The sequence below is a fragment of the Opisthocomus hoazin genome, chromosome 4, assembly GCF_030867145.1.
Source record: "Opisthocomus hoazin isolate bOpiHoa1 chromosome 4, bOpiHoa1.hap1, whole genome shotgun sequence".
Classification (NCBI taxonomy): domain Eukaryota; kingdom Metazoa; phylum Chordata; class Aves; order Opisthocomiformes; family Opisthocomidae; genus Opisthocomus; species Opisthocomus hoazin.
The window spans coordinates 18,596,198-18,608,933 of NC_134417.1; the positions used below are offsets into that span (position 1 = coordinate 18,596,198).

At 46.8% G+C, this 12,736-nt stretch overlaps 1 protein-coding gene across 2 annotated transcripts in view; it reads right to left on the reverse strand.

Annotated features, from left to right (window-relative positions):
- ABCC5 (ATP binding cassette subfamily C member 5) overlaps nt 1-8,903 on the reverse strand; it is a 77,309-nt gene extending 68,406 nt beyond the window's left edge. For both annotated transcript variants that reach the window (XM_075418192.1, XM_075418191.1), the window contains exons 1-2: nt 8,810-8,903; nt 7,384-7,558 (exon numbers count right to left, since the gene is read on the reverse strand). In XM_075418192.1, coding sequence (XP_075274307.1) covers nt 7,384-7,512 — 129 coding nt within the window. In that variant the 5' untranslated portion in view covers nt 7,513-7,558; nt 8,810-8,903. The remainder of the gene's footprint in view (nt 1-7,383; nt 7,559-8,809) is intronic.
- Between the last annotated feature and the right edge of the window lie 3,833 nt (nt 8,904-12,736).

Here is a 12,736-nt window from a genome sequence, read left to right on the forward strand (position 1 = left end):
AAATCTAATGGAGAGTGGAGACAGACTACTGTGGCCTGAATGAAGTCACACCACTGCTGAGTGCTGCTGTGCTGGACATGCTATAACTTCAGTACCAACTGGAGTCAAATGCAGTCAAGTGGTGGGCCACCACTGATATTGCCAACACATGCTTCTCAATCTCTTTGGCAGCAGAGTGCAGGCCACAGTTTGCTTTCACTTGGAGGGGGTCCAGTACACCTGGAATCAACTGCCCCAGTGGTAGAAACAGTCCCACCATTTGCCATGGACTAATCCAGACTGCACTGGAAAAGGATGAAGCTCTGGAACATCTGCAGTACATCCATGACATCACTGTGTGTGGCAATACAGCAGAAGTTTTTGAGAAAGGGGAGAAAATAGTTCAGATCCTTCTGAAAGCCGGTTTTGCCATAAAATGAAGTAAGGTCAAGGGACCTGCACAGGAGATCCAGTTTTTAGGAAAAAACTGGCAGGATGGGTGTCATCAGATCCCAATGGATGTGGTCAACAAAATAGCAGCTATGTCTCCACCAAGCAGCTAAAGGAAACAAGCCTTCTTAGGTGTTGTGAGTTTTGGGGGGATGCACATCCCAAATTACAGCCAGATTGTAAGCCCTCTCTATCAAGTTACCCAGAAAAAAAAAGTTTTGAATGGAGCCCTGAACAATAACAAGCATTTTAACAAATTAAACAGAAGATAGTTCATGCAGCAGCCCTTTACCCAGTCCGGTCAGGACAAGATGTTAAAAATATGCTCTACGCCACAGCTGGAGAGAATGGCCTGGAGCCTGACACAGCACCAGGGGAGACTTGAGGTCGACCTCTCAGGTTTTGGAGTCCAGGATACAGAGGATCCTAGGCCCACTATACTCCAACTGAAAAAGAGACACTGTCAGCATATGAAGGCATTTGAGCTGCTTCGGAAGCGGCTGGCACTGAAGCACAGCTCCTCTTAGCACCATGACAGCCAGTGTCTGTTTCTCCCTCCTCTTTCCTATTTCTTCTCTTCCCCTTACCACATTGTTGGGAGTATCTTGTTATGGTTGTTAAATGTTAAACTTTTTATTCCAAATATCTGCCTTGCCAAAATTAGCCACACTTGTATTAAGTCAATGTTAAATAAAGCTTATTTTGAGTATTTAGGGGCCACTGTCATGACTCCTGCCATTGGGTTTGCCAAGCAAAACAGGGTGTTGAAATCCTCCCTGTCTCTCCCAAGTCGTTCTTGTGACTCCCATGTACTGCAACAGATATCTAGAAGACCATCGCCCCCAAATGGGACAGAACACATTGCTCCAAAGCAGAAATTCCCCAGCCCCCCAGTTTTAGAGGTTTATTAGCTCAATGTTTGTCCCCCACATTGCACATGTTCAGACACCACACAAGTTGTATCAGAGGTATAGACTCTGCATCATGCTTTGTTCTTATGACAGTATATACCCACATAATGTTCAGTTAAAGCTTTACCAACTAAGAGAATAAGGTTATGCAGCACTTCTTACAGTCACTGCCCACAAAACTGATTTAGTCATCAAGTCACTTAAATTCCCTGCTACTTCAGCCTCTCAACTACAGTATTAGATTTTCAGCTCTCGGAGCTGATGTTACAGATACTGTAACAGATCTGGTCCACTGCCTGTTAGTTAGTAGGAACTGGTTCATTTTAGAACATACCATACCTGCTCCCTGCATCAGTGCCCTTACACTGTACCAGTGGTTCACAACAGGGGAAGAACACACCAAAGCAGGATCCACACAGGAGCATGCCTTAGCACAGCATTTTATACAAGGCTTCCAAAGCTCACTGGACACTTTTCTTCCCTACTTCACAGAAGAGTCAAGTGACAACACACAGTTTAATAGCATTAGTTTCCAATTTTATAACAGCCCCAGGAAATAAATATCTCCTTGCAGTCAGACTCTGCAGCAGAACGCACAGACACATTATACTGCAAAAGCTGAAATTCTAGTTCTAGGTTGGAATTATTAGAATTGAGATTTCTTGTCATATACCTGAACCTGTGTCAGTTTTACATGGCTTATAGCAACACTACCTAAATTAAGTACTCCCTCATCTTCTACACAGCTGTGATCTGACAAAATAGAGTACCTAAGACTACACTTGTGTGTAGTCTGTTATTAACAGAAAAGAGATTAAAGTGATAAGTTTAACTATACAGTGCACGATGGCAGCAACTACAAGTTCCAGACATACATAAACACTCACATCCAGATTTCTTCTACTCTTGCACATCTCTCCTAGCAAAGCCAAGCACCAGTGAGATGCTCAGCTGGGTGGCTGGCAATTAAAATGAATCTAGCACTTTGCCAGTTACCTTGATCAAGTAGTCAACTGCAGTTTCATTTTCTCATGCAGTGAGCACTGGCATCAGCTCAAACTACTGCAGCTTCCAGCTGTAATCTGAGCCAGCCATACAGTAATATCTTTCTGTGTAGAGACCAATTCAGAACACGTACAGCCCTTAAGAGCCTACTTGGGCTGTGACTCCTAAAATTCTTTGTTTACTTGGTTATGAAAATATGGAATCTTCTGGAAAAGTGTGGAGACATCCAGTAGCTTCAGCTACAACTAAAGGCTTATAGCTAAGCTATCTAGAAGGCCTGCTCTGAGCATGAAGTGACAAGGCACTAGGACCCAGGCTATATTCACATTCCTATTTTTGAACATGTTGTTCAGCACAGTTGGTTCAGACACTTCAGATGCTCCAGAGAGGTTGAGAGGCAGAGTTCATCTGACCATTGATCAGTCAGACAGTGATAAATCACTTGAAAGCTATCAGCGCTTGAAGGATTTATATCAACTCCAAGTTCTGATCACATTCTCTGCTGTCTTTGGCAAAAGCTGTCAGAGACAAACCTGAAAAATAAGAGATCAAGGCGAGGATAGAGTATTAGTAAAGCTTCCAATAGCTTAACTTAGCAACACATTTTGCACGCATGTATAAAGCAATCTCTGTAGTACCATACTGCCCAGCATCTTCAAATGCAGCAATTTACACCTGAGGCTTACCATGCTCAGGATGCTGTAGATGCAGTCATTGTGCTTCAGCAGCAAGAACCTAATCCTGAACACTACATTCCAGTCAGAACCAATTACAGCTTGGAGTACAATTTGTAAATCAGTGCCCTAGCACTATCAACTTCGACTCAAATTTCAAGAATTGAGTTCTCACAAGCATTGTGCATCATGAGATCAAGCTGCTTCTACATCCTCTTCTCCTGTTGCAAACACAAAAGGGTAGGGGAGCAAAATACTCATTTGCCTGCTGTTCCATCAAATAAACATGAAGTCTACATCTGAGAAGAGTCTATTGCAAAACCACTTTGAGAACAAATTATTTCTCTTCCTCATTTGTCACTTTATAGTATATTTCATGGACACAATGGGATCTGCCCTCCTCCCTTGGACACACTGCTTTCATGAGAAAAACTAAATACGTTTACTTCAGATACACCTTTAGAACTTCTTGTTCTTAGAATGCTTGTGTGCCCTTCAAGTTGTAAGTATAAATCAATATTTCAAAACACCCCTTAGCTTTTATTCTCTGGTAACATAACAGCTTCTTACAAATGAAGACCACTGACTATAGTGCTAGCAGCAAGTGCACCTAGAAGTTATCTTCATTTAGAAGAGCCATGCTCCCACATACAATAAGCCCAATTAGGATGGTATTATGCATTGGGAACATGTAGTTAACGCCCTATTTTGTAAGCTACATTAAAGTCTCCAACAAAGACCTAAAAATCAATTGTTAAGAACATACTGCAGAAACTCATGAGGTAAATATATGCATTCACAAGCTGAATAAAAATTGTTTCTTGAATTTCAGTCCCAGAGTGCCAATTTCAGAGGTCCAAATTTCTATAGCAACATTCCCATTAAGCACCAGGAAATGCTGGATTAGACCTACTTATACTGCAGCATAATTTTAATTATGATTCCAGGAAGCCTATTTGAAAAGCTCCTGCCTTTCAAAGCAGTGATCTTTCAGGCTGTGACCAAACAGCATTTAAGCTTTTAAGAAAAGAATTGCAAGTTCTTTTTCACTATTATCATGAACACCCATTACAGCATCTGTTCAGCAGGAAACCTGAACACTAGTATGGAGGCTTCAGGACAGAAAGAGCAAAGTTGAATACAAGCTTCATGCAAGGCAAAGAAGAGACAGACATACCAAAAGGCTCTGGGACCTTGCCTCTGTAGTAAAATGGGTCTTTAATCTATAAAGATCTTGATCTGGCAATCAGCTAGTCTCGTCCACTTGAAGTTAAGAATGACGTATAAAAATGCAGCAATACAGGCAACAGAAAAACCAGTGAGTCATGTTACTGATCAGTCAAACATACCAGTAGCCCTGCCAGAAGTGGTCACCGCCACTGGCCATTAACCAGTGGTCCCTGACTACCAGAGGCAGCGTGTTCCTCTACCCTCCTCAGAGGGAACCATACAGTCCTACCCTGCTCTAGAAGGTATGAGGTACCTGGGCAACACATTAGCAAGAAGTTTACCTCATGCAGTGCAAGTCTGCTGCAAAACAGTCCCAAACCTGCATTCCATAGAGATCTGTGAAATAACAGCCTTAATCTGCTTACAGCTTGTTACTTGCAATACAGATCACACTTACAGCTTTATCATTTTCTGGTCAATCTAGTTCAAAACCTGAGCTAGGTTTTCTACATGAAATTTCAATGTCCCAAAATCTCTAATGATGGCACGCTGGACTCTGTTGTCCAAATGACAGAGTTCCACTACAGCTAAACTCTTCTATCTGAACTGCTGTGGGTCCTAGCCTTCCTTATCACATCAGCCCTCCACTTTGTTCTGTCAGCAGCTGGGCCAACATGTGCCCAGTAAGCCAGCTTAGGCAGCTGACCCAGTCCCAGAGGATAAAGCAGTGAAGGACACAGTCCCTCTCTCCCCTTGAAACCATCATTATCTTAACAGCTGAGTTACAGCTCCTACCCTTTTGTTACAGGCAGGGGAAGTGCTTGATCAAACAGGCAAAGCTCAGCCTTATGAAAGGGAAGTCTTTGCTATCCCTGTTACCAACAGCATAAAGCATCACAACAAGCGATAAGGCTGAGAATGCTGCTGAAACCAGGGCTTATTTCAACTAGAAAGCAAGAAGCTTGGTACACACAAACGTGAACATGTGATTTAGATAAGGTGCTATGAATACAGCTCCTTTTACTTAACCTCAGTACTCTGCAAGTAAGCAGGATTTAATCTCACTGACAGGCAGCATCAAATTCAGAGCTTTTTGGGTTTATGGATTGTATACATCCACACTATAACTCTAGCAAAACAAGACAGGGTACCAATGTTTAGAGTTAGAAATAAACTCAACCCCAGCATACTGAACAGATAACTAGCAAGTAAAATGGGTAACATGTCAGAACTACCTAATTCCATTAGAAAGGTAAATTAGGTTCACTCCTCTACACAAAGAAATCAAACTAGATAAAGTTCTAGGTAAGAACAGGGTGAGCCATTTTCTTGCATCGGTAATCACAAGTTTTACAGAATCCCTGTTTTGCATGCAATTATCTGGGTCTGCTACCCTGTAGTCACAGGCAGCAAATCAAATGGTAGAGGTGGAAGGCTAAACAAGACTACAGCAACAGAGTTAAGCCGACGTGAAGCTGCCTCAAAATTAGAGATTTTAATGCCACACTGTACAGACATGCAGAACTTAACGTATTTTCAGCCTTCAGAAAAAAACAAATATGCTGATTTGATTGATTTCATTCACCTAAAAGGTTCACAGGTAAAATAAGAATTTTGTCCTCAAGAGTTAAACCAGGCATCAACTAAATGATGCAGACCAAGAGCAGAGAGAACATGTTATGATTACTGCTCAACACCACTGCCACTGGTCAGGAAACAAAGCTGTCTGCCAATGGCATCACTGTTGTCACCAGTAATCTGACAGACCAGATTTGCTGCTGGATGGTGTACAATGGATGGCAAGCCTATGACATCAACATAATAAATGCCATTAAGAAGCTGCACTGTGACTCCAGAGGGCTCTTAGCTCTGCATCAGTGCCTGCTCTAATGCAATCAGACACTCTACCTTCCTCTGAACACCGTTAGCAATAGTCTGCTGAGTCATAGAGCCTGTAGGGACACTGGGAACTACAGGGCCTGCAAGTGCAAACCACAGTCGACCAGCTGCAGAGCAGATCACTCCAACCTCAAAAGCCAGCAGCGCAGCACTGTTAGCCTGCATAAAAAACACTTGGCAAAGCCCTTTAAGCCCCAGTGAAACAAGGTAAGCCTTATCTGAAGGACACAGCATCTCAGTGTCTAGTTTAATGCAGCAAAACTTCATCCTTTTAAAATTGTCTTCACAATTCTTCCATACGCTTACAGAAAGTTCCCCAGTTTCCAACCCTCTCATGCCAGGGCTGTAACAATCTACATGGAACGCCCAGAAACACATTTGCAAGCACCTTGTCATTGCAAAATATCAGACATAGGTAGCATTAACTTTAATTGTTTGGCTTCAGAAAGTTCTACATTAGTATTTTAGAAAAGGTTAAGAACATTAAGAACAGGACACACAAGAAAATATTTCAGTGCTAGCATTCAGAGCAGCTAATATGTTTAATCTCCTTCAACTGGCACAGGTTAGTCTCAGACCATACCTTTCCATCAGGATGGGTGTTTCCATTTATCTGAGCAATTTTTTGCCCTACAGCACTTTGTATATGCCATCTTTTCAGTGACAAGAAGCTCTAAAAATTAGAAGCTCAAAACAATGACACACATACTCTAAGCCAGTGGTTATTTCAAGACCCAGCTCAAATTAGACTAGAAGTAATTACAAGCACACCTCACCATGTTAAAGGTGCACAAGAAACAGTAATTCAATACAGATTACTTCCATCTGAGGGAAAAAAGTAAAAGTCTTGCTAGTAGAGCAAGCCAGACATCTGCTTTAGAAAATTAATCCTTGAGAAAAACACAGCATGATTAAGAGTTTTTTCAGTTGCCAACACCGAATGGTCTGTGATTTGTGCTGAGCTCCTCACTGTTCTTACTTTGTTGTAATGATTCTCTTAAGCATAAAAGCTTAAAACATTTCCTGGATTCACATTAATATCTGAATACTAGCAAGAAGCCTATTTTGTTCAAATATTACTAAAAAGTCACATTTAAAAGTGAAAAATGCTTAATAAAAGATCAGACTTGTTACTGAGACAGCTACAGTACCCCTTGGAATGACCTCTTCCAAACAAAAGGGAATATTCATTATTGACCTTCAATGCAGTGAATCAATATAAAGCTGGCAAAGCAAAAAGGCGGCTGCTGCATGTAATTTAATAAGCACAGACAGGAACAGGAAAACAAACTGACCTTATGTTTAGCATGCCGAAATTTCAACCCTTCCTGCTCTTCATGCTGCACCGAGTTGGCTCTCTCCCTCACACTTCTATACCCAGGACTGGGTATAATGTACTCTTTTCCTATGTCGATGTCTTTCATCTTCTGTAAACGCCAGGGTTTACACGTGTATTTTCACCTCAAATACCTGAAAAATAATTAAATTCCACTTCATTATAAGCCATGCCCAACACAACAGTTCCTTTTAGTCATCTATTTCTAAAGTTTATTTTTGAAGTAAAAATCAGAAAGCAAATGTAAATGAGTTTTATTACAGCAGGACAGTAATAATGTGACTTTGGAAACCCACACAAGACTAACTTTTGAACTAGTTTAAACGTACCCTGAGGTAACCAAATAGTACAATGACTCTCAATGCACTAGAGTACTGTCATACTTCCTCCTTTGAACTCTGAAATATGATTATGCAATCTGACAGATTAAAGTAAGAGCTACAGCATCACGTTGAAACCTTGAGAAGATTGACTTGGAAGATCAAATCCCTGAAACGTTTTGTTAGGGTCTAAAGTTGCACATACCCAACAACTTATCAGTAAGAAGTTTTGCAAAACTGATCTCTCTAAAGATATCACATGATAAAATTAGTCACTCCACACACACTCTAGAGAAAAACATATTCCTTCTCTATAGCATTATTCATTTACTCCATAGGCTTGAGCTACCACTAAGTATGAACACACGCAGGAAGGATTCGCATCTCCAGTGCTGCAGGGTTCCCTTCAGCCTACCAAACCGCACTGTAAGGTCAGAAGCGGAATCAGAGTCCCGAAAAGAAAAATCACCTCCCGCTGCAAAACTTTGTTTTTTAACTCTGCTTAATTACACTGTGTCACTTCTTGCCCTAAACCAACACGACAGAAGAAGCCTGATGAAGTTACATTAGTCACGATCTGCATCCGCAGGTTCGGCCTGGCACGCCGGGCCGCCACCTCTCCGTGAAGCAGCCTCCCTCCCCCAGCGCAGCCCTCCAGCAGCCAGCCCCGGGCTCATCGCCCTCCCCCCCATCCCTCCCCTCACAGCTCGGCGCTGCCCCCGCCCCCGGGGGATGATGCTGCAGAGCAGCTGGTCCCGGGGCTGCTGCAGGTCCCAGGGCTGCTGCTCCCTGCTGGCTCCCCGTTCCTCCTGCAACCAGGAGGCGAGCCGGCCTCCCCCGACCTGCCGCCCCCCGGAATCCCCCCGGGGTGGGACGGACAGCGACGGCCCCGAGCTGCCGGCGGGAGGGGGCACCGCGCAGCCATCTCCGGGGGGAGGGGGCCGCCCGACCAGCCGCCTCACAGGCTCCTCAGCCGTGCGGCGGCCCCCTCACCCGCACAAAGGGTCGCTTCCCACCCCCACCTCAGCACCCGCCCCCGGTAACGGGCGGGGCGGCCCCGCTCACCTCCGCCCGGCGACTGCCCCCGCTGCGGCGTCTCCACTCAGCGGCCGCGAAGCCAAACAACATCCCTTATAGCGGCTTCGGCGCCCCCACTGCGCCTGCGCGGCCAGGAGGGCGGGGACAGCCGCGGCCGTTCCCGCGCGGCGCCCCACGGGAAACGTAGTCCCAACCTTGCGGGGGCCGCCCACTGGTCGCTGGCCGCGGAACTACGCTTCCCAGAAGGCCCCGCGCGGGCCGCCTCCGTTTGGCCGCACCTCCCCGCCGTGCCCCGCCCGGTCCCTTCCCGCCGCTCCTGCCGCAGCGTTGAGGGGGGGGTTGCGCGGGTCTGGAACGTTCGCCGCCGTCCGGCGCGAGCCGCCGGGGTGGGCCCGATGGCAGCGCGCCGCAGTGCAAATAACGCGATGCGGCGCTACGCAGCGCAGTGCGGTACCGCGCGCCGCTGCGCCGCGCGGGGGGCACGGGGCGGGGCTGGGCGGAGGCGCCCCGCTCGCTCTCGGGCGGGAGCGCGCACGGAGCTGAGGGAGCTGGCGGGGACGAGCGCCGTCTGGGCCTGTGACCCCGGCCCGGCCCAGCCGCTTGCGGCCCGTTGTTCGCAGCCTTTCGGGCGGGGAAGGCGCGGCTGTGTCCTTACCTGCGGCTGAGCCCGTCCCGCAGCTGAGGCCGGAGCGCTGGCTTCCGTGCCCCTCGCCTCAGGCCCGCAGTGCTGTCTGCAGCAGGCCGGGCTTGGAGCGGGACCTGCGGGAGGCGAGGGGAGGCCCTGCCGTGCCCCTCTGAAGCCATTCGGACCAGGCAAAGGGACTGCATACTTGTCCCAGGGCTTTCCCAGTCCGTCTTTGCCCACCGAAGGGGATGGAGCGGGGAGGGGAAGTTGTGGATCCCTGTGGGGTGGTGGCGGAGGGGCAGCGAGGGTCCCATTCCCCAAGCCCAGCCTGGCAGTGGGCATCCAGCCCCAGCCTGGGGGAAGGCAGTGCAGGAGGAGGTGGGCGCAGCTGCATTTCGTCTCACAAAGGGCTGTAAATATCCTCAAGAAACCCCGAGCTGTAGCTTCTCCCTGCTGTGTTTAAATACCCTGTCCTCATCTGACATCTTTCCACCAGCCCAATTTGGCTGATGTCTCATTTAAGTGATTTATATAACAGGTGCCTGTTTGCACCGCAGTCCTTGCTCTGCTGTTGGGAATGCTTGTGAGAGCCAATTTGACTGAAAAGCTGGAATAAACTCAGGTAAAGATGAGAGATGGGAATCTGGAAGTAAAACTGGACCCACAGTATTCCCTCAGAGCCTACAGGGCAGCAGTACAGGTAAACGATGTCACCATGCAAAGCAACCGTTCAAGGACACCTTTAAGGTACCAGAGAATCCCTTCAGAACTCCCTGACAGATAAGGTTACACATCCTGCAGCGATCCAGCTCCATTTCTGGCAAGAAAACAGCATCAGCTCCATTGCAGGTGCTCTAACATTTTGGGACAGGAGAACTGACAGACACACAGAAGCAGAGCCCTTCCCCACGGAACGGCAGCTGAAAGTACACATGGCTGCTGCATTTTTCTGCAGTCTGTTCCCCAGGACTGCCAATCATGCCATTTCAGGCTGGTTTGGCTGAGATTTTATTGGGAAAGAAGCTGCAAGGTGCACTTCATGCTTTATAAGTGCTGTGTTCCAGCAAAAGGTGGATTTTAAGACAGATGCCAGGAGGCAATTTAGAGGAAGTGTCTGAACAGCCATTAAACAGACCCATGTCTGCATCAAACACACTGGAGTGTAGGGGTAAATAGATGTGCGGTTACTGAGCAATGTAGTTAAACAGCGTAAACAGAAAGAACAAGTATGAATGATGGAGAGAATTAAACTGTGTCAAAGCTTCAAGGTGAATCACTTGTATTGTTCTTTAGGCTGTTGACCTGAAATTGTTCTGAGCATGAGGATGCCTTTGGCCCCTGGGCTGTGGAAGCAAGCAGAGCTGCTTTTCAGAGGTAGCTGGCTGTTTTTGAGCTGATGATGTGTTGAAGCCCAAAGGCTCTGCATCGTGTGCCTAGAGGGAAAGAAGAATATGCACCTCCACTATGCCAAACTGCTTGCGAAATGTGTTAGGAAAGATGAGCAGAGACTGTTGTTTAAGCCAAGGGAGCCAGGGCCCTGCCTACACTTGTTCTGTCCTCTGTTTCTCCAGTGCTGGAGCAGACCTGAGAGCAAACAGGAGGGAATGAGTGCTAGTAGACAACTATGCTGGTAAATAATGATGTGTAGGCTCCACTCAGACTAGCAAGGGGCGATGGGCCGGCGGCAGCATCAGCAGTGTTTTCACACCTGTGGTTCTGCGAGTGTATGTACTCCCTTAGTATGATGATGGGAGGAAGATGCTTGTGTAGGCATAACCCATTTCTACGTGTGTCACGAGTCTCCTCCAGTGTTTGTTCTAAAGGCTATAAAGTCCTGGTGCTACCAACCAGAGGAGTTACATCTTTAGCTCCAGTGGCAGCACCTAATGCTTTTAGTGCTGCAAGTCCCAGATTCATCCCTGGGGGATGGCAGCTGTTACATAAACAAGGCCTGCACAGCATTAAAACTTGCCCTGATTCAAGATCTGAGATTTTCCGTAATCAGCCCTGACTGCAGCAAGAAAAGCATAGCCAGACGAAAGACCCCGCAGCAGCTTCAGAGCCAAGGCCTGCAGCCCACGTGGGCGAGGAAGCAACACCTGACCATTAGTTTTCTCAGAGGTGTACAGTACCTGCTCCCCCACACACTAAAACAAACATCAGCAACGAATTTAAAGCAATGCTTGAAACAAACTGACTTGAGCTATTGGATCTGGTAGTGGAACATCACCAAGCTGACCAGGAAAACCAAGGCTCAGTTTATGGAAGTGATGGTCTTCATTTATCCAACTCTCCTACCGCGTCTTTCCCTATAGGATCTTAGGACCTGCTTCTGCCTCCTGGGGAATATGGAGCACGTGCTGCCCAGGCAACTTAACTGAGATGAATTTTGGACAGAAAAAAACAGATGTCCTTTCAGGACATCTTCTGAGCTTTAAGAGCATTGCAGTGCTAATTTGGGTTCACAGCACTGCGATTAAGACAGCATCTCAGCCACACAAAACCGTGTTACACACATGCCTGCGAAGCAGAGAGTTACTTGTGTGCTGATGGGATCCAAACTCCTGACAAGCCCAGAAGTCACTGGCTGCACAGGCCGGGTAGGGGAGCAACGGGGTGGTGCAGTCACCGTTTTACTACTGTCAAAAAATTGCAACGAGGCGCTGGGACAAAAAGCTTTTCTCTTTGTCCTGAAGGAAAAGATATCCCCCAAAGCAGCAGCAAGATGTGATTGGACTGATGTCTGTGGGCATATGTGGAATACTGGGAGATGCCTTGGGCTAACAGGAGCGGAGAGGTGTCACTTCAGGCTTGCCACCTACCCGGTGCCTCCTTCCACATTTGTGGGCTCTGCAAGGCTGGCTGGGGAACACAACATGCTTCAGTCAGAGTGGATGGTGCTTGAGGAAGCTTGAGGCTCCACAAATCCCTGTGGAGAGCTGTTATTCCCTGTGTCCCCAAATCTCCTTTCCTATGTACCTCACACACAGAGGACATTTTCTTCTTACCCTTCCCCGCTGGGATGCTTGGTCCCAGCTTGCATTTTTGGCACAAGTTTCCTGGGTTCAGTCCTTCCTGATGAGCAAGCTGACAGTTGTTATACTTGCTGGTGCGTTTTTACTCTCTCACTGATTAGAGCTCTCAGCCATGAAGAAATTAATTGGACGGCTCAAGTAAAAGTCCCATGACCTCAGATTTAGCCTGCAGTGCTGCAGGCCACAACAAGCCCAGAAATAGGGAGGTCTGGAAAGACTGCATTCATCAGCTTGTTCCTGATTCTCTATCCCTGTGCACTGCCCAATCTTTTATTGTCCGTCATGTCCAGGTCT